A 22731-nucleotide genomic window follows, 5' to 3' on the forward strand; every position below is an offset into this window, starting at 1 on the left:
GTCCCCAGAACCATTTAGACGTATCATTAACTATTATGACTATATTGTTGCAAAATCTAGTCATTGCAATCATCATGCAATGCAACAATACACTACATCCACTCTGTGGAGTACAATAATGTTACCACATCAACCTTTAACAGAAAGATGTGCTTACATTACAGGCCTCAATTTGATTATTCCACACCCACCCAAATAAAAAATGATTGACTTCCATATAGGCCTATATACATTTAGGAGGAGCAACATACATGATGTGATTTCTTTCAAAAATTGTGTTGAATCTTCAGACTTGATTGTGACAAGTTAATGTATACAATTATATAATCAACAACATTCTGTTCTGTTAAATTTCATACCCTTTCGCAGTGTCAGCTGGAGAAAATCACGTGGGCTCCCGGCACATGGTGCAGAGCGCCACCTGTCAACATGACCTCGGGGTCACACAGTACCCGGATGGAAATTGGCATTCTCAACCCACACGTACTACATTATAATACAAAATACTACACTCACATATATCTAGCATGTGTTTTGACCACAGATGAACATACTTTAAACCCTCTCCTATGAATGTTCGTGGTTATTCCAGTGGCAAAATCCTGATTTAAGACATAATGGATAAAATAACCAGTGACTTCCCATTTTCTCAAATCACCAAAGGCTGCCATTTTCATTTCTAGTGCGCAGGCGCAACGCGCAATCTCGAGACACATTCCGCATTCACGGACCGGTTAACCAATCAGCATCGAGGACTTTCCATGACAAGTTGTTGTTCTCATCGTGGTTCTCTGTCGACCGTCCCGAACTTGTTGATCAAATATTTCATGTTTTCAACGATCATCACCTGAGTTTTATCCAAAAATTGTCTCCGATTGCTGTCAAGTTTCATCGGTGACAATCTGACAATGGTACGTAGTGTGATAATTTTGCATTTCATTCTCTAACGAACGCCTTGATTCTGCTGATCATGTTTTGGAGTCATTCAATGCCAGTATCAGTCAGATTTCGTTGAATGTGTTTCTTAATTCCAACAAAACTAAATTGTACACACATGTAAAATAACCAACGGATGCTTAGAAGAGTATTAACTTACAGTATTATTTGGTCTAAATTTAATTTGATGTTAAGGGGAGACTTGAAATCAGATTGACAAACCGCTAGGTCATTTTTTCTGACGTTAAATGCAACATAAGCAATGACATCTAAGCATGATTTGAGGTTGATGAAGGTGATGTTACGTTCAAATTTCCTTCTTTCGCATTCTGTACTACCTTTAAGAAGTACATTTGGCATCTACGGGCACATTTCTTTAACCAAGTGCATTTGTCAAGCAACACTTTCAGAATATTGATTTGGCTGAAAGCCAGCTGTTTTCGACTCGTGTTGGAATGGCAGCCATCATGACGCATCCAAACATGGCCTCACTTGTTTTGACAGCTCTCCCATACCCGAATGTAGTATATGTCACAACTATTTATTTATGCTATTCCAGAAACGACTTGTTTCTGTTCCCCACTAACATGTTACATACGGAAATCATAGACACCCTCTTCGAAAAAAATATGATTGAAAGCTGATAGATGAACTATTCATCATAAGATGAAGATTATAGTGACCCCCTATTTTGTGTTTTACAGTGTGACGAAGTAAACAACATCTAATCACCATGGTGCCTTTTTTGAAAATCCTAACATGAACAACCACATAAACTTATGTTATGTTCATTGGCTTTATTCTTTTCTCTTCTAAACATACAAGATGCCATATCAGAAATTCCTTTCTCTTTCAGGCGGGGAATGAACCCCCCTACCTCCCTGTTGGGACTGATGTCAGTGCAAAATATCGAGGTGCTTTCTGTGAAGCCAAAGTGAAGAAAATTGTTCGCACAGTGAAATGCAAGGTAAAAATGTAGACATTACATTGTCATATGTCAAAGTATATGTAGTTATGTGTAGCTCAAATGTGTGTTTATGATATGATGTCACCAAGAAGAAGTGAGACGGTAGTTATCTCATCCCTCTGATTTTGTAATATAAGCTTATGAGATGCATGCATCATGAAGCCAATTAGAGGTATTGGTACTGTCATTTGTACTAATTCAAGAATTTTCTATCTTCAACATCTCTCTCTACAGGTGATTCTGAAAGAGACCCAGACATCGGTGCTTGTTACAGATGACAATGTCAAAGGCACGCTGAAGGTATAGTACTTATTTAATGTAACATACTACATACCTTAAACCCAGTCCTTCATACAGTTTTAAGATATTACATGCCACCATGCTAGGGTTGGAATATTACTGACTGTAGTGGAAAATCATTCACCCGGTCATAACTAATAATTAGCCTTTGAGTTCTACAAAAGGCGTCCACCTCCAAAGTGTCACATATGCACATCTGCAGTCATTTCATTTCATCATGATCAAAAATTGAATTAGTTGATGTCATTGCCTGATACTTGTACAATGGCATTTCTTTATTTGAAAATAACATTTTGCCTTTGGTGAGTGTGGAAGCATTATGTTTCATGGTACTGACGTGGCTGGTATATATCCTAAAGTCCAGGAGAACTTGGTTTCTTTGTTTACAACTGTTAAAGTAATTAATGATAATCTCATAACGTGTTTGAAATATAAAAAAAATGACATACTGCCATCAAAACCCACAGATTTAAGGAGCTCTAGGCCCTGACTAAATTCTTCAGGACTCATTTACAAAAAGCTGCAGCTTATTGTGACAAATAAATCAACACATAGATGTTTTTGCAGGCCATAAGGACCCATACAGACGCTTATTTCAAACACTGATCAAATATTTTGATATTTGAATTGTTGTCCTCCTTCAAATGGTCATTAGTTGTTTTGCCATTTCAGGTTGGAGTCAGTGTAGAGATTAAACACCCAGAAACCAGCCAGGTGATGGAGGGTGTTATCAGTAAGCTAACAGACCAGAGCATGTACACAGTGGGTAAGTAAAGCTTTCTTTGGCTAATTGCTGGTCACAATTATTTGAATGTCATGCTTGTTTGAAAAGCTTAACTAAACTTTATACTTACCTTCAAACCTTGCATTTCAGTGTTTGATGATGGAGATGAAAAGACATTACGAAGAACACAGTTGTGTTTGAAAGGCGAGAAACACTTCATTGAGAGTGAGGTGAGTTAAGAAATTTAATTTTGAATGATGTTTGATGCATTCTATTAAGTCATGAAGAGAAGAAGTCTGAGATATCACTGTTTATCCTGTTGTTCAGTTGACATACACTTGACAGGCCACCAGTTCTTCTGTGTTTTAATAAAAAGAAGGAATGTGGGCTGTTGGAGGAGGGATATGACCAAAACATGTACACATTTTGGTGTCTGATGATTCTACAAACATGACTCGAACCCTCGAGGACCTCATGACATTCCTTATTTTCTGACACTGCTGTTGCGTATTTGCAGACCTTGGACAACCTACCGCTATCGCATCCGGAACACTTTGGTACTCCTGTACTCCAGACAAAGAGTAGGAAGAGAACAGTGAAGATGGGGTCACCGGGGTAAGTTCAACAGAACAAATACTATATCTCGTCTGCATGTTGCAATTATGTAGAATCCCAAGAGCAGATTTTAAGAGGGACACATTTTTATCCCTTTGTGGTATCAGCGGTTTGACTCTCATGTGCAAGACACAGTTATAAAACTTGGGGCTTTTACAATCAAACTCATTGATGTGGATTCACAAAAGTGGTAAATGTCTACACTCGTCAACTCTACCATGTTGTCTACATGCTGTAGGCGTTTATCCCCTATTGTGATTATGCAGTGTGATACTTTTCACCCTGCTCACTCACTGGCCATCATGTTGCCTTTGTTTTGTTTACGATATGAAGTCCTACATTGAGAGACCACCTCCGTGGTAGAGCGGAAGGTCCGAGGCTCTATCCCAGGTCACGTCATAACATAAGACGTTAAAAGATTGTACTTTTTGGCACCCTACCTGGCGTTGGCATTAAGGAGCTAAAACAAGAACTGGTCAGCTCGGAGTCAGTATACTTTGTCTGAGTTTGGTGTTTGTGTTGAACTGTGGCATGGTAGCTCAGTGGGTAAGCACTCTGAAATCAACATTAGTCCGGACTAGTATAGACACATGCGCACACATCGCTATATAAATGCAACAATCTTGGACACAACATTAATCCACATTCCACCTAACCTCACCTAGATTGGGTCGAAACAATGGTCTGTTGATTAACACTGAGATTTCATAATTTAATGCTTTGATAGAAAGTATTAGCTTTGATCATCTTGAAATGATCATGAATTTCACACTGACAGTAACTTCTGGAAATAGAAAGTATGGCTTTGATCATCTTGAAATATACTCGGCTTCATTCAACATTCTTACAGGCTTGAAAAGGCCTTGAATTTTAACATCCTTATAGAAAAGTGTTGATTGTTTAGTGTCAACCTTAAAAAACCTTGAACAATCCCCAAAATACAGTAAACTACATTATAATCAACTGATGGATATATAGAACTGTTCTTTTGTCCCGCCCTATGCTGTGTATATATATATATGCTTAAAACAAACTTTGCCAGCGGGAACATTGCTGCACCCAAAGAACGTTCAGTTCAAGTCTTACATCGACGACTGTCACTGAATCATCAGGACCAGGAAATGCTCCTCCACAACGATTTCATGCATCATTTACTCACACAACTGGGATGGATTGTCAACGAGCTCAAGTCGGAACTCACTCCGTCCTTCAAGCTCCAATTCACAGGCAGCCTATTTCGCATGGATCAGGATTTCCTCCTGGTACCAAACGACAGGTGGCACATAATACAGCACCATCTCCTTCCTGCCCTTCACCAAGCTTGTTATCCCGAGTACAGTTCAGACGCAGAGGGTGCTGTGCTGGGATTTCATTACTAAGAATCAACTCCCAGGACAGATCCTTCACCGTTCCTCCCTTATCATCGATAGTGGGTTCTGAGGACAATAATTAATTAATTCTGTGCCCAGTTCTAGCCTTAAGGGTTTTCCTCCGTTGACCAAAGACACAACATGGATCTCGGAAACGATTGTTCAGTCGGGTCTCGTCTACATCCCAGGCGGAAGTTAGTCATAACACTATCTCACTGGCTGTACCCGCCTAGAGCCAACAACCCCCATCAAGCTGTCACTTTGACCATGGCTCTTTACAGCAATTGTTCCATCAAATCCATCATGGAGGGTTGTTTTTTGAGCTTGGATACTGTCTTTGCTAGTCATTATCACCGAGACGTGGCTCTTGAGAATGTGCAAGATGTTCATGGTTTTGGTCACATACCCCAGCTGTTCTTGACTTTTACTCCTTGGAACTGACCCTGCGACCTCTGGTAGAAATTATCCCACACTAAAAGATTTCTAGTGTCCGTTTATTCCAGCTTCCTTAATCTGAATTTAGAATTTTTCAGGTTTTATAAAAGCTTCCATTCAGTATGCGATAGACATAAACAACATGTTCTTCATGTTCTTCCTCTTTGGTAGAACATCTGTCTGAAGAGCGCATCATACCAAAAGTCGTAATAAGGTTGTATTTGTTGTTACCCTGTCTCGTGCAGCATTAAAGGACTGAAACAAGGACTCTTCGGCTTGGAGTCGGTAAACTGTGTCTGAGTGGCGTATTCATGTTGAACTGCAGCATGGTATCTCAGTGTGCTAGCCCTATAAAATTGGCATTAGTCCAAACAGCCACACATGTGCATGCACATATCTATATAAGGGCAATAATCTTGAACAAGGCATTAAACACGGTTTCACCTCACCACCTCACATTGTCAACATTCTCAGGCATATTGAAGTTTGTTGGCGTATGTTCATGTTTGACACCCTACATACCTAGGTGACTCTTCAATAATGATGTTGAGTGTATAAGGATTTACACACTGTCAGTAACATTTCTGTATAGAAAGAATCAACTTTGATCGTGTTTAGCTTTTCAAAATGATGTCTCCTATACCACTACTATCAACATGATCAGTATTTGTGAACAGTGCATCCAGAGGTACACTTCTAACGTGTCATTAGCCTGCAAACCCTTGAAGTTCCCGGGATAGAATAGGTCTTCAGCAACCCATGCTTACCGTGAAGGCAACTATGCTTGTCGTAAGAGGCGACTAATGGAATCGGGTGGTCAGACTCGCTGACTTGGTTGATGATGCATGTCATCGATGCTCATGATGTCAGTGACCGGATTGTCTGGTCCAGACTTGATTATTTACAGACTGTCGTCATATAGCTGGAATATTGCTGAGTGCGGCATTAAACAGTAAACAAACAGTGTTTACAAACAAAAATGGCATCACCCTTGTCATTCGGGGAGCGAGTCAGAATTAACAACAAACAAACAAAGCATTTGTTTAACATGTGCCTTTCTATCTTTATATGTTACAGTTGTTCCTGACTGCAAAATTTCCATTTCATTTATGATAGAATTATTTTGACTCCAGATTCAACACCCTTTATCTTGCCCAAGAGGACACTGAGTCTGATGAAAGTAGTTCTGAGGACAATTCGCCCAAAAGAGCTTCCTACAGGGGTCGTCAGCAGGAGCTGGTTGGCAAAGTCATGGTCATTGAGGCTGGAGACAAACGAAAAGGAGGTCCCAACCCTGTTCTAGTCGTACTTCCTGATGCTGCATCGATGGATCTCAAGACTAAGGATCACGTTCTAGTGAAGTCTTTCAAAGATGGAAAATTGTAAGTGTCAAATGGATATTTGTTATGTCTCTTTTGTCATCATGGTCATGTCCAGGGATTTACCCTGAGGACACGGAATGAGCTGAAGTCTTTTAACATGCCTACTGCCTTGCATGCATTTGATGATTAAAATCTGTTGGTAAAGAAACAATTTTTGAGGCAGTTATCACGGTTCCTTAATCAATTCAAATTGGCAACCCATTTCAAACTTAACACTCATCCCAGGCCACTTTACTCGCTTTCTTGCCAACACCAAACATGCCAAAGAGTTAACATTTTGTCATGGTAGACATGGTAGAATGGAGATAAGCATGCTGTTTTCAATGTAGAACTAAGACGATGATCAATTAAGCTTTTTACCTGTTTCAATATACAATTGACTGCTGTCAAATTGACAGCTTAACATTTCCTTATATTGAGAAACAGTATTAGAGCCTACAGGTTTATGCCTTATAGTTCAATGCTACTCATAATCTTATGATAGAAACTACAAAAATTGTTTTCTCTATATTCAGCTTGTCTGTATTGAAGAAAGAATTAAAGGATTTCACACGTGAAATTGCCATCAAGAATGAGGATAAAAATCTCAAAACTGGTGAGTTTTATGTGCTATATGATCTACTTGTGAGAATATACAGTCGTACAAGATGACTAAACCGAGCGGGGTAGAATAGGTCTTCAGCAACCCATGCTTGCGGTAACATGTGACTATGCTTGTCGTAAGGGGCGTCTAATGGGATCAGGTGGTCAGACTTGGTTGATGCATGTCATCGATCCCAATTTGGTGGATCGATGCTCATTGTCTGGTCCAGCATTGATTATTGAATACTGAATAGAATATTGCTGAGTGCTGCCAATCCAGTGATTGACATTATGACTATCCCCGTAATTGGGATACAATGACATGCATCAACCAAGTCTGCGAGTATGACCATCTGATCCCATTAGTTGTCTCTTTTGACAAGCATAGTCGCCTTTTAAGGCAAGCAAGGGTTGCTGAAGACCTATTCTACACCTGGATCTTCACGGGGCCACACACAAGTAAACATGGTAAACTTCGTCCTGTAGTTGGTATCAATGTCATAACGTTTTGTCATGGTGATTTGCAGTGATTCATATACAGTAATTGAAATAGTACAATAATAGTGTAATCTCTACTCCATCTCCCACAGTCCAACTTTTAATGGACAAACACTTTTACTATGATTGTAGCTCAGCTTTAGACTAATAAGAGAAAGCGCTGCTGCATTTTGACAATGCTCTGAACCTGCATTTGTTGTTCTAGAGAAAGCGCTGCTGTATTTTGACCTGTATTTGTTGTTCAGCTGTAGAGAAAGCGCTGCTGTATTTTGACCTGTATTTGTTATTCAGCTGTAGAGAAAGCGCTGCTGTATTTTGACCTGTATTTGTTGTTCAGCTGTAGAGAAAGCGCTGCTGTATTTGTACCTGTATTTGTTGTTCTAGAGAAAGCGCTGCTGTATTTTTACCTGTATTTGTTGTTCAGCTTTAGAGAAAGCGCTCCTGTATTTTGACAATCATGAGCTGCCTGGTCCATGGAAGAGAGAAGAGTTGCTGGGTTCTGATGAGGAAGAAGACATGGGTGATGAAGATGTAGGTGTTATGATTATTGTCTGAAATAAGAGCCCCATTACCAATCAAAGCATGTAAAGTAAGCTTGAAACAATTGTGAAACTCATCATGAAGGGAGAAGCTGGTGCATTGTCATGATGCACTGATACTTCTATAATAATTGGTTTGGGCACAGCGTATCACATTTAACCCAAAATCCTGGCTCGCTGAGCATGAAAACACATTTCATTCAACATGTTCAACAACTGAAAGTAAAATGTTTTCAGATAAATTTTAGATTGTTGCCTTAATGTATTTGTACCTCTGTTGGTCAGTGTCCATTGTACTTGGTTTGACCATGTTGACAGATGTATTGTTTCTTTGCTGTTAAATGCCACGCTTGGCAATATTCTAGCTATATGCTGGTGGTCTGTAAATAATCGAGCCTGGACCAGACAATCCAGTGATTGATATCCGAAGCGTCAATCTACACAATTGGGATACGATGACATGCATCAACCAAGTCAGCGAGCCTGACCCCCTGATCCTGTTCGTCACCTCTTACATCAAGCATGGGTTGCTAAAGACCTATTCTAACCCGTATCGTCACAAACCAATTTGACAAATGTGGCAATGGTCTATGTCCCTTTATACTCCCACATTATACATGTCATGAACTGGAATGCTAGTTTCAGAAGCAGTGGACCCAAGTCATTCAATCAAAAAGCTTCTAAGGTGTCCCCCTTCACTCTCTCCTCGGCTTTGTTGTTCATTTCCAATATTTTTGTTTTAATCCTATTTCAGTCCTCTGATGATGAGCCCAGTGAAGAGAAGGACCGATTTGTAGCCCAGCTGTATAAGTTTATGGATGATAGAGGTTAGTTCTGGACTTCTGTTGCCTTATTAAACAAACGGTTAGAAATTTACTCAAATTGGATTCGGGAGTGTGTGATATGTTTGACCTGAACAGCAATGTTGCTACTGTTTTGTATATATTTAGGCCAGACCAATTTGTTTTCTTGTGGTTAGGATTCTTAGGACCAGATTGGCTGGATGGAGGATTGAAAAGAAAAATGTCTGTCTTGTTCAATAAAAAAATGTTTTTATTAAGGATTTAAGGGGCCATGTGCTTGTGTATAGTGTGCACTTGTATCCCCATGCACTGTGTTTTCCCGCGCCTAAGAAGTATTTCTCATTATGTTTCCAATAACAATCGCAATACGCTAAAATTAAGTCTTGCCTTGAGAATATTTATTTTTGTATACAGTTGGATAGTCAATGACCACATCTTGTCAATTTGATCGTGATTATACCAAGTCAATTGGGTGCCATCTTGTTACCATCACCTGATTTCGAGCCACTCCATTAAAAGTCAAGTTAAAAATAGATACACATGATCACATGACATTACAGACAAAAAGTTTACAAACAGCAGCCGAAACATCATCGGTGCATACGATTGTTCTGATGTAAAATCACAATCCCATCAAGTTTGCTTAAAAATGTGCAGAAGTGAAAAAGTAAGTTTTTAGATATGTTTACTTTTTGACTATCTTACCTCGTTAAGCTTAATTACGGCAAATTAACTAGCGCAAGTGGCAAACATTTGATGTTTTCAATGAGCTTTGAAGTGTCTACCTTGATTATATCATTAAGCTCGTGGTTACATATTGTTTAGGGGCTCGAAAAGAGGTGAAGCTCGAAAACATGTTTGGAGGGGATCTAATATACACTGCTCATTCTTTGGTACAATTTTCATGAAAATTTACAATTCCATATATAGAGTGAGCAGTCAAAAGCTACATTGTATTGCTTCAGGTGAACGAACAGGAGATAAAAAAAATTGTGATTTGCAAAAGAAATAATAATTGGTCTGGCCTTCTGATGCTAGTTTTGTGAGTGTTTATTAGTGGTAGGAGGGTAGTATGTCCTTGTTTCATCGGTTTGGCTGTGTTTTTCAGGAACTCCTATCAACAAAGGGCCCAGTATTGGAACACGAGACCTCAATCTGTACAAGTTATTCAGGGTTGTACAGAACCTAGGTGGTTATAACCGGGTAGGTTTTTTTTGGAGAGTTTTGGGCAAACTTTGCTTAAACTTCAAATTTTGTTAGACGAGAATTTTCATTTCTTGATTAATTAACCTTTTTCTGAAAGTTTTTGTTTATAGGTGTTAACGTTTGAGATTTCCTTTTTTGCTCTTAAACATGTCCAGATGTTATCTGAATATGTGAACATGGCTGTAGTAGTGTTGGTTGAGCAGGTGTTGACAGTTTGGCTATTTAGAATATAGCATGGACAATTATTTTGTTGTTAACGCATAAGTGTGCATTAGGTGGAATAAAAACGATAGTGTTTTTCAGATTTTGTTTACAAATTTTCAGATTTTTGCCATCGACCTGTTAACCACTTGTATTTACAATCCTACTCATAAGCAGTGTTTCACATTCTATAATTAATTATTGCTGCTATATTCAGGTAACTAACCAGATGAAGTGGAGACTGGTTTACTCCAAGATGGCTCTACCACAATCAAACACTGCCTCACATCAAATCAAGAATGCCTATAAGAAGTGAGTACTGCTTTCCTTCATTGACTTTGCTCATCAGTGAAATAGCCAGGGTGGATAATGTGTTAAAAGTCTGTATTAAAATATTAAGTGAGAATGGTTTTACGTTGCTTTGAGCAGCAGCCCAACAATATAATCAATGAAAGTGTAGCAGATATGGCCTTCACACATTATACCCTTGTGAGGTATCCGACCTGGTCCTTCTGTGTGGCAGTCCAACACATTAACCATTAGACTTCTCCACTTTTATGGTTTATGGCAGACCATGTGTATTCATGTGCATGAGCCACATATGGCAAGACTGTCACTCAGTGGAGGTAACTAAAAGTTGGTGGTGGCTGCACTGTTCCTGCTGCTTGAGATCCAACTCCTACATGCTACTGGTTATATGTTCGCTGTTCGAAAAACTTTCAGGATTTGTTCCACGGTTTAGCATCAATCCCATCTTCTGTTTTAGGTTCCTCCATGCATTTGAAGACTTTTACCGTAAGCTTGGCAGTACCATGGGGACCATCAGCCGACCTGGCCGCAGTCGGCACAGTTCAGGAAGAAGCATTCTGGCCTTCAGGGGGAGAGAGAAAGATTCTAAGTCTCCCAAACCTGTCAAACCCAAAGAAAGTGATAAGGTGAGCTTAACATATCAAGACTTCTGTCTGAGTAAAATATGATATAATTACCCCAAAAACAAACAAGCCCCATGGTTTAGTGGGATCTGTTTTTTTCTGCTAGCCCAGCAAAGGGTTACTAGACCTTATAAAATAAGAAGACTATATGTTACTTTGTAAAGTTTTAATAAATGCTCATGTGAACTCAATTAAGGAGGACAGCGACAAGGGCAAGTCGAAGTCAGATGAGAGTCAGTCCGAAGATGGAAAGGAAGTGGAAGAGGATGCTGGGACTAAAGACGAGGTGTCAACTAGAAAGGAGGAGTCGGACTCAGAACCAGTGCGCAAAGAGCGGACAACTCCACGCAGGATGCTGCGGGATGATCTGAAGGAGGCCAAGGAGAAGGAGAAAGAAAAGAAGGAAGAAGCCAGGAGGAAGAAGGAAGAGAAAGAAGAGGTAAGCTGTCGTTTGTCAAGTTTATTGTTTTGGAAAAGTGTCTGATGTTGTGATGTACTTCAGCAACATTCAAGCTATGTCATGTCTGATGGTAAATTGGGGCACGGGTGGCCCAGTTGTCTATTTCGCCGCGATTCGCTGTGTTGAGTTGCGTCCCTTGGGCAGGCCAGAAACCTATAATTGTGGGTTCGAATCCCGGTTCGCCCTGATTATGTTTCTAGGTTTGTCAGCACCATACCTGTGTTCGTGGGTTTCACCGAAGTGGTAAACGTCTGCATCACTTCGGGCGTTCCTCTCACATTAAGCTGACATGCCGCGATATAACTGGAATGCTGTCAAAAGTGGCGTTAAACCCAACTCACTCACTCAGTCACTCTGATGGTAAATTGATATGAGTTGAGATAGATACCCATCTATGTGTATACAATGTCACACTGTCAGACAGGTCACACATTGTAGCTGCCCGATCCTCATTTTATTTTGCTCTTGTGACATGCCTAGAGTACATAGGACCTGTTTGATCTGGGGGGAGCAAAACATCGAGGATATTTTGAGTAATAATAATGACATTCTATATGAGTAGATCCTGCCATTTAGTGACCATTACCATTTGTTAATATGGGTAGCTAGAGTCCTACACTACATATTGATAATATTGGTTAGTAAAAATATTAATTGTTGTTGGCTTTAATTTTGGAAAGAGTAATAACTAATGCTTTTAATCACACAGCAAGCCAAATCAAAAAAGGAAGAACGAGAAGAAGCAAAAAGTAAAAAAGAAGAGAAAGAAGAAGCTAAGAGCAAGAAGGAAGAGAAGGATGATCACAAGGGAAAGAAGGATGACAAGAAGGCTTCTGAAGACGATCGTAAATCTTCCAGGAGAGACAAGCAGGAGGATAAGTCCGATAGTAAAAAGGATGAAGTGAAGTCTGATAGGGAGACACGAGGCCAGAGGGATAGACAGAAGGAAGACGTGAAGGTAGAAAAGGAGAAACCAAAACGGAAAGAAAAGGAAAAAGAGGAGGAAAAGGACAAGGAAGAAGAGACTAAAGCAGAAGAGGAAGAAAAATCTGTTAAGAAACAAAGGGTGAGGATTCTCATTCACGTAGATTGTTTCTTGATATGTTAAGTCATATTAAGATTATAATAGAAATGATTGTTTTACGTAAGATTTAAACACAAATTCTGTATTTTGAGTAAGGATGTTTTAAATTTGGCCAGCCCTGACATTGTGTTAAGACTGTGACGTAGTCTCTTCTGTAAGAAAAGGCACTGACAGAGGGTTTTAGTTATTGTCAAATTACCATTGTGCAATGAAGCTTTTGATTTGAAGAAGAGCAGAGAGTATTTATATTTGCTTATTGACCAAGCAGCCAGCTGGTCCAGTAAACCTTTCAGCAAAAGCAGAGTATTTGCTATGAATGTATGAAAATGGTAGGCAGAGCTTTTAGACTAGTTTCAAACCCTGCTGTTATGAAAGGACTTTAGATCTTGTATATTGATATAGATCCTTCCACAACAAGCAGCTCCATGTGTTATTCATTGGCCACTTTATGTCCTGTTCATACATTTGTTTTGCGGGAAAAGTCCCCATTAAAATGGTGTCTATTAACTGTTGAGACATGATCCTTGTGTGGATTGCGTGAGTATTTCCAGGCCGCCATGATATGACTGACTAGAAGAAAATGATAGTCACTCATCCTGTTATCATTGATTCTTTCCTCTTTTATGATGATATGTACTGTATCCCAGGTAACGAGGAGGAAATCTGGGAGAGGGGATGAGGGGAAGAAAGAACCTGAGGAGAAGACGGAGGAAGTACTTGAAGAGAAGAAGGTCGAAGAGAAGAAAGTCGAGGAGATGGAAGTCGAGGAAAAGAAGGTTGAAGAGAAAAAAATCGTGGAGAAAAAGGCCGAAGAGAAAAAAGTCGAGGAGAAAAAAACAGAAGAGAAAAAGATGAAAAAGGAGGATGGAGGTGGCAAGGTTAAGAAGGAAGACAAGAAAGAAAGTAAGAAGGAAGACAAGAAGGAACAGAAGAAGGAGGAGAAAAAGGAAGACAAGAAGAAAGAACCCAAAGAAAGCCCCAAACCAAAGGAGGACATGAAGTCTAAGCTACAGGAGGAAGAGGAATCTGATGAGTAAGTACATAAATAAGGAAAAGGCCAGGTCAATTTCATTTTTGTTTCTTTGTTAATATTCTTTCATGTCCATAGCTGCCAAATGCCCCATGTCTTTTGTATTGTTACAAATATGCAACTAAAATACCATATTCGACGTAATAAGGGTGCTCTCAAAATTAGAAATAGCGGGCCTTTATTAGAATATAATTTCCGTGAAAGAGTTGAAAGATCGTAAATTTCGTGGTTTATGCTGTCAGCCTGAAATGATATAACAGAAAAGTATTATACATGACAGAAATATTTTTCCAGAACTTAATGGCGTTTAATTAAGGGTACATATAACACATGAGTGCGTATTATACACAAATAAATGACTTGTGTAAATTGATCACTCGGAAGGGTGCTAATTCGGATTGTTCACTAGCCAATATATTAGGAAATGTTGCCGTGGGCGCTTATTAGAGAATGTAGAGCGGGGTGCTTATTACGTTGAATACGGTATATATTTCTTCCTAAATTTATTATATGCATAATAAGCCAGTCTCTAAGAAAACAAATCACGAGGACTAAATGTTCATGGACACCGTTAAAGAGAAGGTCATAATTAAACCTTAAACCATGGGCTATGAATGCATCTTGTTTTTACTGACTGGTATGAAGTCTATTTATAGAGTTCCATCTTTCCAATCTTGACATTCTACTCTTATTATCGGAAGTAACAATACAAATTGTCAACTATCTTAGCAGTTTAGAGGGTTTTACCAGTAAAAGTAGGCTTGGACCGTTAATTTGTCACTGTGTTTTTTGTCACTGCCAGTCCATGTGGACCGGCAAATAAATTAGCTTATGAATCTTTGTTGTTGAGCAAAACATCAGCCATATTCATATACGGTAAGTATAGTTTTGGAACAAAGTCAACTTGTCTGTTACCATCAGGGTTTCCCCTTGTCATGTAGTGCAAGGAAATAACATTTTTCTTTTCTTCGGAGGTTAAAAACGTAGTCACTAAAAAAAGCTAAAATTGTGACTAAGCTTCGTGTGAATAACATGTAGATCTTAGTTACTTCAGTTATGATGTCATGGCATTGAACATGATATTGAAAGAATTATAACCAGGTAATTTCATACATATTTTGATTTGTTCAAGTTGGGACTGACAAAAATTAAGGTTGACTGGTAACTTTTAGAGTTGCCAGTCCACCAGGACTGGCAGTTTCAAAAGCCAGTGGGAACACTGATTGATCATGGCAATATTTCGGAAATGATTTATGTTTTTTGAGAGAAATCTGAACGCCGGTGTAGTTATCATGTTAAATTCTTTCTGTTGTGTTGTACAGCGATGCTGAGGAGGAACAAGAGGAAATCTCCCTACGGCCACGGGAGGAGTTCCCCACCGGCACCAAACTGAAGGTCCGGTACGGTCGGGGGCGGAACCAGAAGGTGTATGAAGCAAAGGTGAGCAGAACCAGGAAGTGGAAGCATCAGTGAACCTTTCATGTTTTATTTTTCCCTATGATGTGTCATTTCTGAAGCAGCGTTACTATTATCAGGCCTTCTCAAACACAGCCTTTTTAGTTAGATGGTTGGTATTACAGTTGTAAATGATCATGGTTTCATATCACACTCACCTTGATAATGATCTCAGGTTGGTCAGCACCACACAAGTTTGTATGTTTCATCAAACCCTGTCTGTGGCTGAAGTTTTATTTCCGTAAAGGGGCCACCAGCCCATTATCCAGTACGTATGACAGTATCTTCAAACGATGCGCCATACAATCACATAAGCATCATATAAATAACAAAATAGATCACCCATTTTTTAAGAGCTAGAAATATCTTTACAGAAATAGTCATGAACAGGTGATACAAGAGTTGCCTGTGGCTGCTCTGTTGGGATATGAGGGGAATAGAGGTCAAAGTAGCAGTAACTGTTTCTCAATGTTAAATGTTATATTTGTTGAAATTGCAGGTGGTTGAAGCAAATAAGGATGGATCTCACAAGACCTACCTGGTGCATTATGCAGGGTGGAACAACAGGTAAAGAAGGAATTAGAATCTTGGCTTTGGATATGTAAATGAACGTTGATCAGTATCTCTTGTTCAGTCAGTGATCTCAACAGTTTTCGACCTTCTTTGTTAAGGTCTCCAGATGTTTGCAAGATAAAGCCTGTATCATTGAAATTAAAACTTCATGCCATCCTATTGTGTTTCCTTTAAGAGAAAAACTTTATCCCCCACTTCTGCCAAAAGACGTTAAAATAGGTACTTGTTACTCTGACAGACACTCGGCATTAAGGAAATAAAATAATGGCCTAGCCGACTTAGAGTCTGTGTATGTCTCAGTAGAGTATCCGCTGAGACATGGCATGGTATATCAGTAAGCAAGCACAATAATGCAAGGAGCCACACACACATGCACATCCCAACTAACAATCAGAGTGAAATAATCTTGGATGCGGCATGAAACCCTATTTCACCACACTACCCAACTTTGGTATTGTTTGTGTTCTTGTCAAATCCTGCGACAGAATGTTAATGTTTCTTTATGCAACTTCCAGGTATGATGAATGGGTGAAGGCGGACAGGATCATCTCCATTGTCAACAGGCCAGATTCAGGAAAACACTCGCAGAAGAAAATTGTTTCACCAAAAGCACCATCTCCAAAGGTACAGAATCCTGTTACCAATATTAATGAAAGTTACACAAAGATTATTATTTCATCCTAGTGAAGATTGGATTAGGTATATTTTAGAATGAGTACCTGAATTAGACCATAAGACCACATTTCGAGATATCAGGCAAGATCTTATAGTGTAAATGAACAGTTATGTCATGTCCGGTGCTCATGTTGTCAGTTACTGGATAGTCTGGTCCACACTCGATTATTTACAAACTGACGTCATATAGCTGGAATATTGCTGAGTGTGGCGTTAAATGAAAAACAAACAAACAAACAAACAAACAAACAAACAAACAGACAATTTGACAGTTTGTGGATCAATCTGAGCATGTGATAAATAATAGTCACCTAACTGAATGTGCTTGCATTCTCACAACAGCTGCAACAACAGCAACATCAACAAACTCAACAGCAGCAGGTGAGCAATCTGCTGAAGAAGCGAGGTCGACCGCCATCTAGCGGCACCCCAAGTCCTGGAGGCAGCACTAGTGCCGAGTTCCGTACCCCTACTCCCAAGAGCAAGTCCCCAGCACCTGGCAGTGGCCAGAGTTCCAAGACCCGACCCACACGCTCCAACAGTATGGAGGGACAGGTCATGGAGGGACTGCCCCGTAAGTTGACATGGGAATAATTAATGTGTGTTGCTTGACAGTTAGTTCGCCCATAGGTTTACGCTATTGTGGCTGAAACTTAGCATCTGAATTTGTTAGCATATAACTTGATGACAATATACCTGTTGACTTAAACTTCTGTTTGTCTGTTTCAAAACTCGGTCATCAGTATTCTAGCTATATCATAACCTGTAAATAATTATGTCTTGTCCAAGCTCAATGAGTTGGTTCATAGTGTGTCATTGTACCCTGAGGTTGTGGGATGTCACTCAATATTATTCACTGGTTTGCTTGGTCCAGACTTGATTATTTACAGGCTGCTGTCACATATTGCTTAGTGCATAATTAAACAACAAAACTGTTTTGTGCGTGATACCTTTGGTAAGTATTCATGACAAGAGTTGAAGCAGTATTAACCATGTCACTTGTTTCTTGCCTCATGACTTGGATATGATTAATACGTAGGTACTTTAAAGGGAATTGTAAAGTTAATCATTGCTTTTTCAGCAAAGAGACTTACACGAAGAAGTTCTGGCATTACAGAAACCTCAGATACAGTTTCACATGGTAGGCAAATCTCTGATCATCTTTATAGAGGTTAGAAGAGGTCCCCAGCAACATATGCTAGTCGTAAGAGGCAGCAAATGGACTGGGTATGCAGATCCAGTGACTTAGTTGATTGAGTATCATCGTACCCTGATAGTGTTGATTGTTGCTCACAATAATAATCACTGGATTGTGTGGTCCAGACTGAATTATGTACAGTCTGCTGTCATATATGCAACTAGAATATTGCCGAGTTCAATACTGTTAAATATCTTGATAACACCAGAAAGCTTGGTCTTCATGTTGAAACCTGAATCTGTATGTATGGAGTAATGAACTGATGTTCTGAAAGTTATCATGTTATTTTCAGCGAGTGATGAAAGCAGTGACTCTGACAGTGATGAAACCGAACAGAAGATTGTTGTGGTGGTTGAGGAGCATAAGCTGGAAAAAGATAGCGATGAGTTTGATGTGAAGGAATCTGAACATGACACTAGCATGGAGGAGGAACCTCATCAGGAAGAGCATGACACAAGTGTGGAGGAAAAGGACACCGATGTCAGTCGGGACGGAGAACTTGATCTGGTTACAGCAGAGGATGATTCATTGTTACAGTGCACAGAGGAGATGTTGAAGTCAGAGGAAGAAGACATGGACCATGGAGAGCAACAGATCAGTCCGTCCATGGAACCAGAGCCTGAGAAGGTTGTGGAGGAGGAGGTAGAGAAAGTTTCTGAGGTCATTGAGGTGAAGGAAGATCCTGTTGTGATTGAGGAGCCAAGGAAAATTGAACCAATTGAGAAGAAGGAGGAGATTGAGAAAGCTTTGGAGAAGGATTCTGCTCCAGAACTTGTGGCTGAGAAACCATTCAAGGAATTAGTGACGAAATGTGTTGATGGGAAAACAGATACCGCTGCTGATGAGGCTAGGTACGAGGCTTCAGAAGCTTTGCTGCAGATGCCAGTTCTTCATGAAGCTTTCAAGAAGATGCCCGAAGAGCCTAAAGAGATTGTGTCAGAGGTGAAGAAACAGGAACCTTTGCCAATGCCAGAGATTAAGAAGATTGAACCTGAAGTGCCAAAGAAGGAGAAAGAAGTAGAGAAGAAGGAACGGGGAAGGAAACAAAAAAAAGATACGAAGGAGGGAAAGAAACAGAAGGTTGTTGAGCCGGTTGCAGTGGAACCAAAGCCTGCAGAACCTCATGTGATGACACCTCAGGAAGCCAGGATGAAGGCTGCGATGGACTTGTATGACTTTCAGGGATTTGAAGAACCAGAAGAGTTGGTATTGAGACGGGATAAGAAGTCTGATCTCCTGGGCAGGAGGTTCCTGACCATTGATAAGGAGGTCAAGCCTGATGTTGTGGAAGGTGGAGAAACAGAAAAGAAGAAGGTTAAGAAAAAAGTCAAGAAGAAAACCGTCTTGGAAGAAGATGTAAAAAAGGAGAGTGATTCAAAAGACGTTGTTAGTGAATGTAAAAAGGAGAGTGAAAAGAAAGAATGTAAGAAGGAGAGTGAAAAGAAAGAGACTGAAGTGAAGAAGGATTCTGTAAAGGAGAGTGCTAAGGTGAAGGGAGTGAAGGGGGAAAGGTGTGCTAAAAAGGACTCTAAAAAGATTAAAGATGTGAAAGTTAGTGACATTGAGCCAGCTGAGAGTGGTGTTAAAGAGAAAAAAGAAAAACGTCCCCGATCAAGGTCACCAAGTCCAGTAAATACTTGCTCAAAAGTTCTTAAATTTGAACCTGTGTGTCCCTCGCCAAAACCAAGTACAAGTGCCGAAACTGTCTCCACTGTCAAAGATCTACCTAGAGAAGCTGAGCCCATCACTGAGTTAAGTGTGAACACCATGCTGGACAATACTCCACCCACCACCCCTGAGCATGAGCTGAACGAGGCTGAGCCAGCAGCTCCGATCAGGACAAACGAAGCTCGGCCCGAAATGAAAGACAGTGTTTCTGTAGAACGGACAGCTAAGCTCCGCAGTGAGTCACCGTCAGCTGGGGAGTGCAGTGCAAGCTCCTTGGAGGTTAATGAAAACAACAGTGCTCTGCCATGTTCTGAAAGTAGTAACGATGTGGAAGTAGCATCTGTGGCTATTGGCAAGAGGAAAAGAGAGACAGTAGACACCACGCCATCCAAGAAGAAGAAGCGAATTAGTAAAGGTGGAAAAGCATCAGAAAAGAAGATAAAAACAGTTCAAAGTGAGTTTCGTTGTTACTATGTGAACCTGATTTTCTAACTTGGGAGTAATCATGGTAATAAGCAATATTTGTTAATCACTGTCCAATCAGAAGTACATCTTGTTGTTAAGGTGATTACCAATGCTTAGTATGGTTTTATGTGAGTGTTTTGATCATGAGGCATGTATGGGCAGGTTAGTACACACAAGAATGAACCCATGGATATTACCATTATTAAAGGCCACACTGTTTTGTTTTAGGATAAAATATTTCTGTTGAACATGGTACTTAGAATATGTTTGTGTAGCTCGCTCCATCATCTTGTTTTGACATAAAGCATGCCAATTGTTAGGGTTCGTCAGTTTAAGAGGAAAACAATAATGCTGAATCTCACCAGGATGTTCACTGTTTAGCTGTTTAATGGTCCATATTTTACATATATTTACTTACATCTGCGACCCATGAACATCCGGGGTAGAATAGGTTTTCAGCAACCCATGCTTGCCGTAAAAGGTGACTATGCTTGTCGTAAAAGGTGAGTAACAGGATCGGGTGGTCAGGCTCGCTGACTTGGTTGATGCATCTCGTCAATCCCAATTGCTTGGATCGATGCTCATGATGTCAATCATTGGACTGTCTTGCCCAGACTCAATGATTTACCGCCCCCTGGAATATTGCTGAGTGTGGCGTTAAACAAAAAACAAACAAACTTACATCTGAGAAAGTTTGGTTGTTGTTCTACTTGTTATAAGGTGTTTGTATTGCCCACAGACTATTTTATGTATATAAAATGCATTTGATTAAATATTTGTCATAAACACATGATGAACATGATGAAGTTAACATCATATTAGATATTTGTACTGCACATATTTTTTGTTTGGCATTGGGATAGCCTAGTGGTTAATGTGTTTGCTCATCAAGCTGAAGATGAGGGTTCGATTCCATGCATGGGTACAACATGTACAATGTGTGAACCCCATTTCTTGTAAAACCATACTCACATACTCATTTTTTCTTCATTGTTAAACTGAAACTGTTTCTATTGTCATATTTTCTGATTGTGGCTTAGTACTTGGTACGTTTCTCCATTAAGGAGTTACCTCCCATTGATGAATTCTGCTGAGTTGGAACATGTAGATCCGAACAATGCCCAAAGGTATCATTCATTATACTCTTAGATTCTGTTTATATGCTGCTTTCATGTGATAACAGTGAGGCTAGGTGGCCTATTGTTTAAGGCAGTCCCACTTCCCAGGGTTGGATGAGAAGGGCACAATGCGTGAAGTCCATTTTGGGGGTCCATCGTTACAGTGATGTGTCAGACTACCTCATGTATTGTCTTCGGTGCATTACAGGCAGTGACAGTGATGAAACCAACACAGTGAAGCTGCCGAGTCCGGTTCATGTCCCTGGACCAAGCTCCCCAATGAAGATGCCAGAATCTGCTCAAACCAGGTCACCCCGACCTCCCAAATATAACTTCAATATAGGTGAGTTGTACTTCATTATGAACACATGGTGTTGGGAAGAAGCAGTGCACCATGTTTGTTAAGGGTGAAACCATACACTGATACTCTGATGCAATGGGATGTGTGGCTTGTGATACGATACAGAATAAATAAAAACCTTTATTGTGATACATGACTATACACAATGCATATTTTTAAATTTCTTAACGAAAGGATAAATAACCCTCTCTAAATATAGAGATAAATGTGAGGTTAAAATGCTTCACAAGTCCTGCAAATGTGCTGTTTGGGATCATTTTGGCTTCCCCGTTGCTCATTTGAAATACATGTTATTCTGGCATATCAAGATGTATCAGATTGTGACCAGTGTCTCGAGATATTGTGGCTTTCCATATCGCTACACCTTAATGGTGTAATATAATATTTATATTTGTATCCGTTACCCTCTATTCGTGATACAAATCATATTTGCCTCATAGTGTATCCGTTGCAACCCTACACAACAGTAAAACTTTTTCTTCAGTATTGCTGTGTGCCATCATAATGTTTGTTCTTTTCAATAATATTTCAACACCTCAGTGTTTTCAGCGTCACTGTAGTTTTCTCTCCAAAAATAGTAATGTTACACAAACTAGTTGAAATGAATTGTGTACTTGGCTCCCTTTGAGAGGCATGTTGTATGTACATTTACTTGTTATTCCAGAAGAAGGCAAGTACTTAGAGGGCGATAAAAGGATAGAGTTCCTGATAGACAAGATGCAAGAAATTCGCAAAATCTATATGAATCTCAAACAGGAGGTGGCATGTATAGATAGAAGGAGGAAACGTGCAAAGCGGAAAGAGAGAGAAAGTAAGTCCACTTATCATTTCCAGGTTCAAAGTCATCAGCTTTGCCTTGATACTTAGATTGTGTTCTTGTTTGGTAATCAAGAGGAGTATTAGACCTTATTGAACGTATATTTTAATTATGAAGGCTTTACTACGAAAATTCCATACAAAATGTGTGGTTATTTGATTGAGTATTTTTGTGTATTAGGTACATCATTCCAGGAATCTTTAGGGATTTTGACCATAAATTACTGGATAGATAAATTGAACAAAATCACCCCAGAAAGTCGTTCTCAGTGAGCAGATAGAATATAGTTTCCCGCAACATTGAGCTTGGCCTTTCCTTTTCACTTCTACTTCCACTG

At 39.7% G+C, this 22731-nt stretch overlaps 1 protein-coding gene across 1 annotated transcript in view; it reads left to right on the forward strand.

Annotated features, from left to right (window-relative positions):
• The first annotated feature begins 758 nt into the window (after positions 1-758).
• LOC139443192 (AT-rich interactive domain-containing protein 4B-like) overlaps positions 759-22731 on the forward strand; it is a 28906-nt gene continuing 6933 nt past the window's right edge. The window contains exons 1-24 of the mRNA XM_071224153.1: positions 759-911; positions 1793-1903; positions 2138-2203; positions 2876-2969; positions 3078-3157; positions 3445-3542; positions 6481-6729; positions 7245-7324; positions 8234-8340; positions 9103-9175; positions 10260-10354; positions 10776-10870; positions 11325-11493; positions 11687-11929; positions 12660-13016; positions 13682-14067; positions 15387-15504; positions 16019-16086; positions 16608-16716; positions 17110-17341; positions 17849-17908; positions 18258-20087; positions 21425-21559; positions 22242-22388. Of these exons, the coding sequence (XP_071080254.1) occupies positions 909-911; positions 1793-1903; positions 2138-2203; positions 2876-2969; positions 3078-3157; positions 3445-3542; positions 6481-6729; positions 7245-7324; positions 8234-8340; positions 9103-9175; positions 10260-10354; positions 10776-10870; positions 11325-11493; positions 11687-11929; positions 12660-13016; positions 13682-14067; positions 15387-15504; positions 16019-16086; positions 16608-16716; positions 17110-17341; positions 17849-17908; positions 18258-20087; positions 21425-21559; positions 22242-22388 (5005 nt within the window). The 5' untranslated portion in view covers positions 759-908. The remainder of the gene's footprint in view (positions 912-1792; positions 1904-2137; positions 2204-2875; positions 2970-3077; positions 3158-3444; positions 3543-6480; positions 6730-7244; positions 7325-8233; positions 8341-9102; positions 9176-10259; positions 10355-10775; positions 10871-11324; positions 11494-11686; positions 11930-12659; positions 13017-13681; positions 14068-15386; positions 15505-16018; positions 16087-16607; positions 16717-17109; positions 17342-17848; positions 17909-18257; positions 20088-21424; positions 21560-22241; positions 22389-22731) is intronic.

Source organism: Haliotis cracherodii, unplaced genomic scaffold (genome assembly GCF_022045235.1).
Source record: "Haliotis cracherodii isolate W230 unplaced genomic scaffold, xgHalCrac1.p SCAF_5, whole genome shotgun sequence".
Taxonomy (NCBI): Eukaryota; Metazoa; Mollusca; class Gastropoda; order Lepetellida; family Haliotidae; genus Haliotis; species Haliotis cracherodii.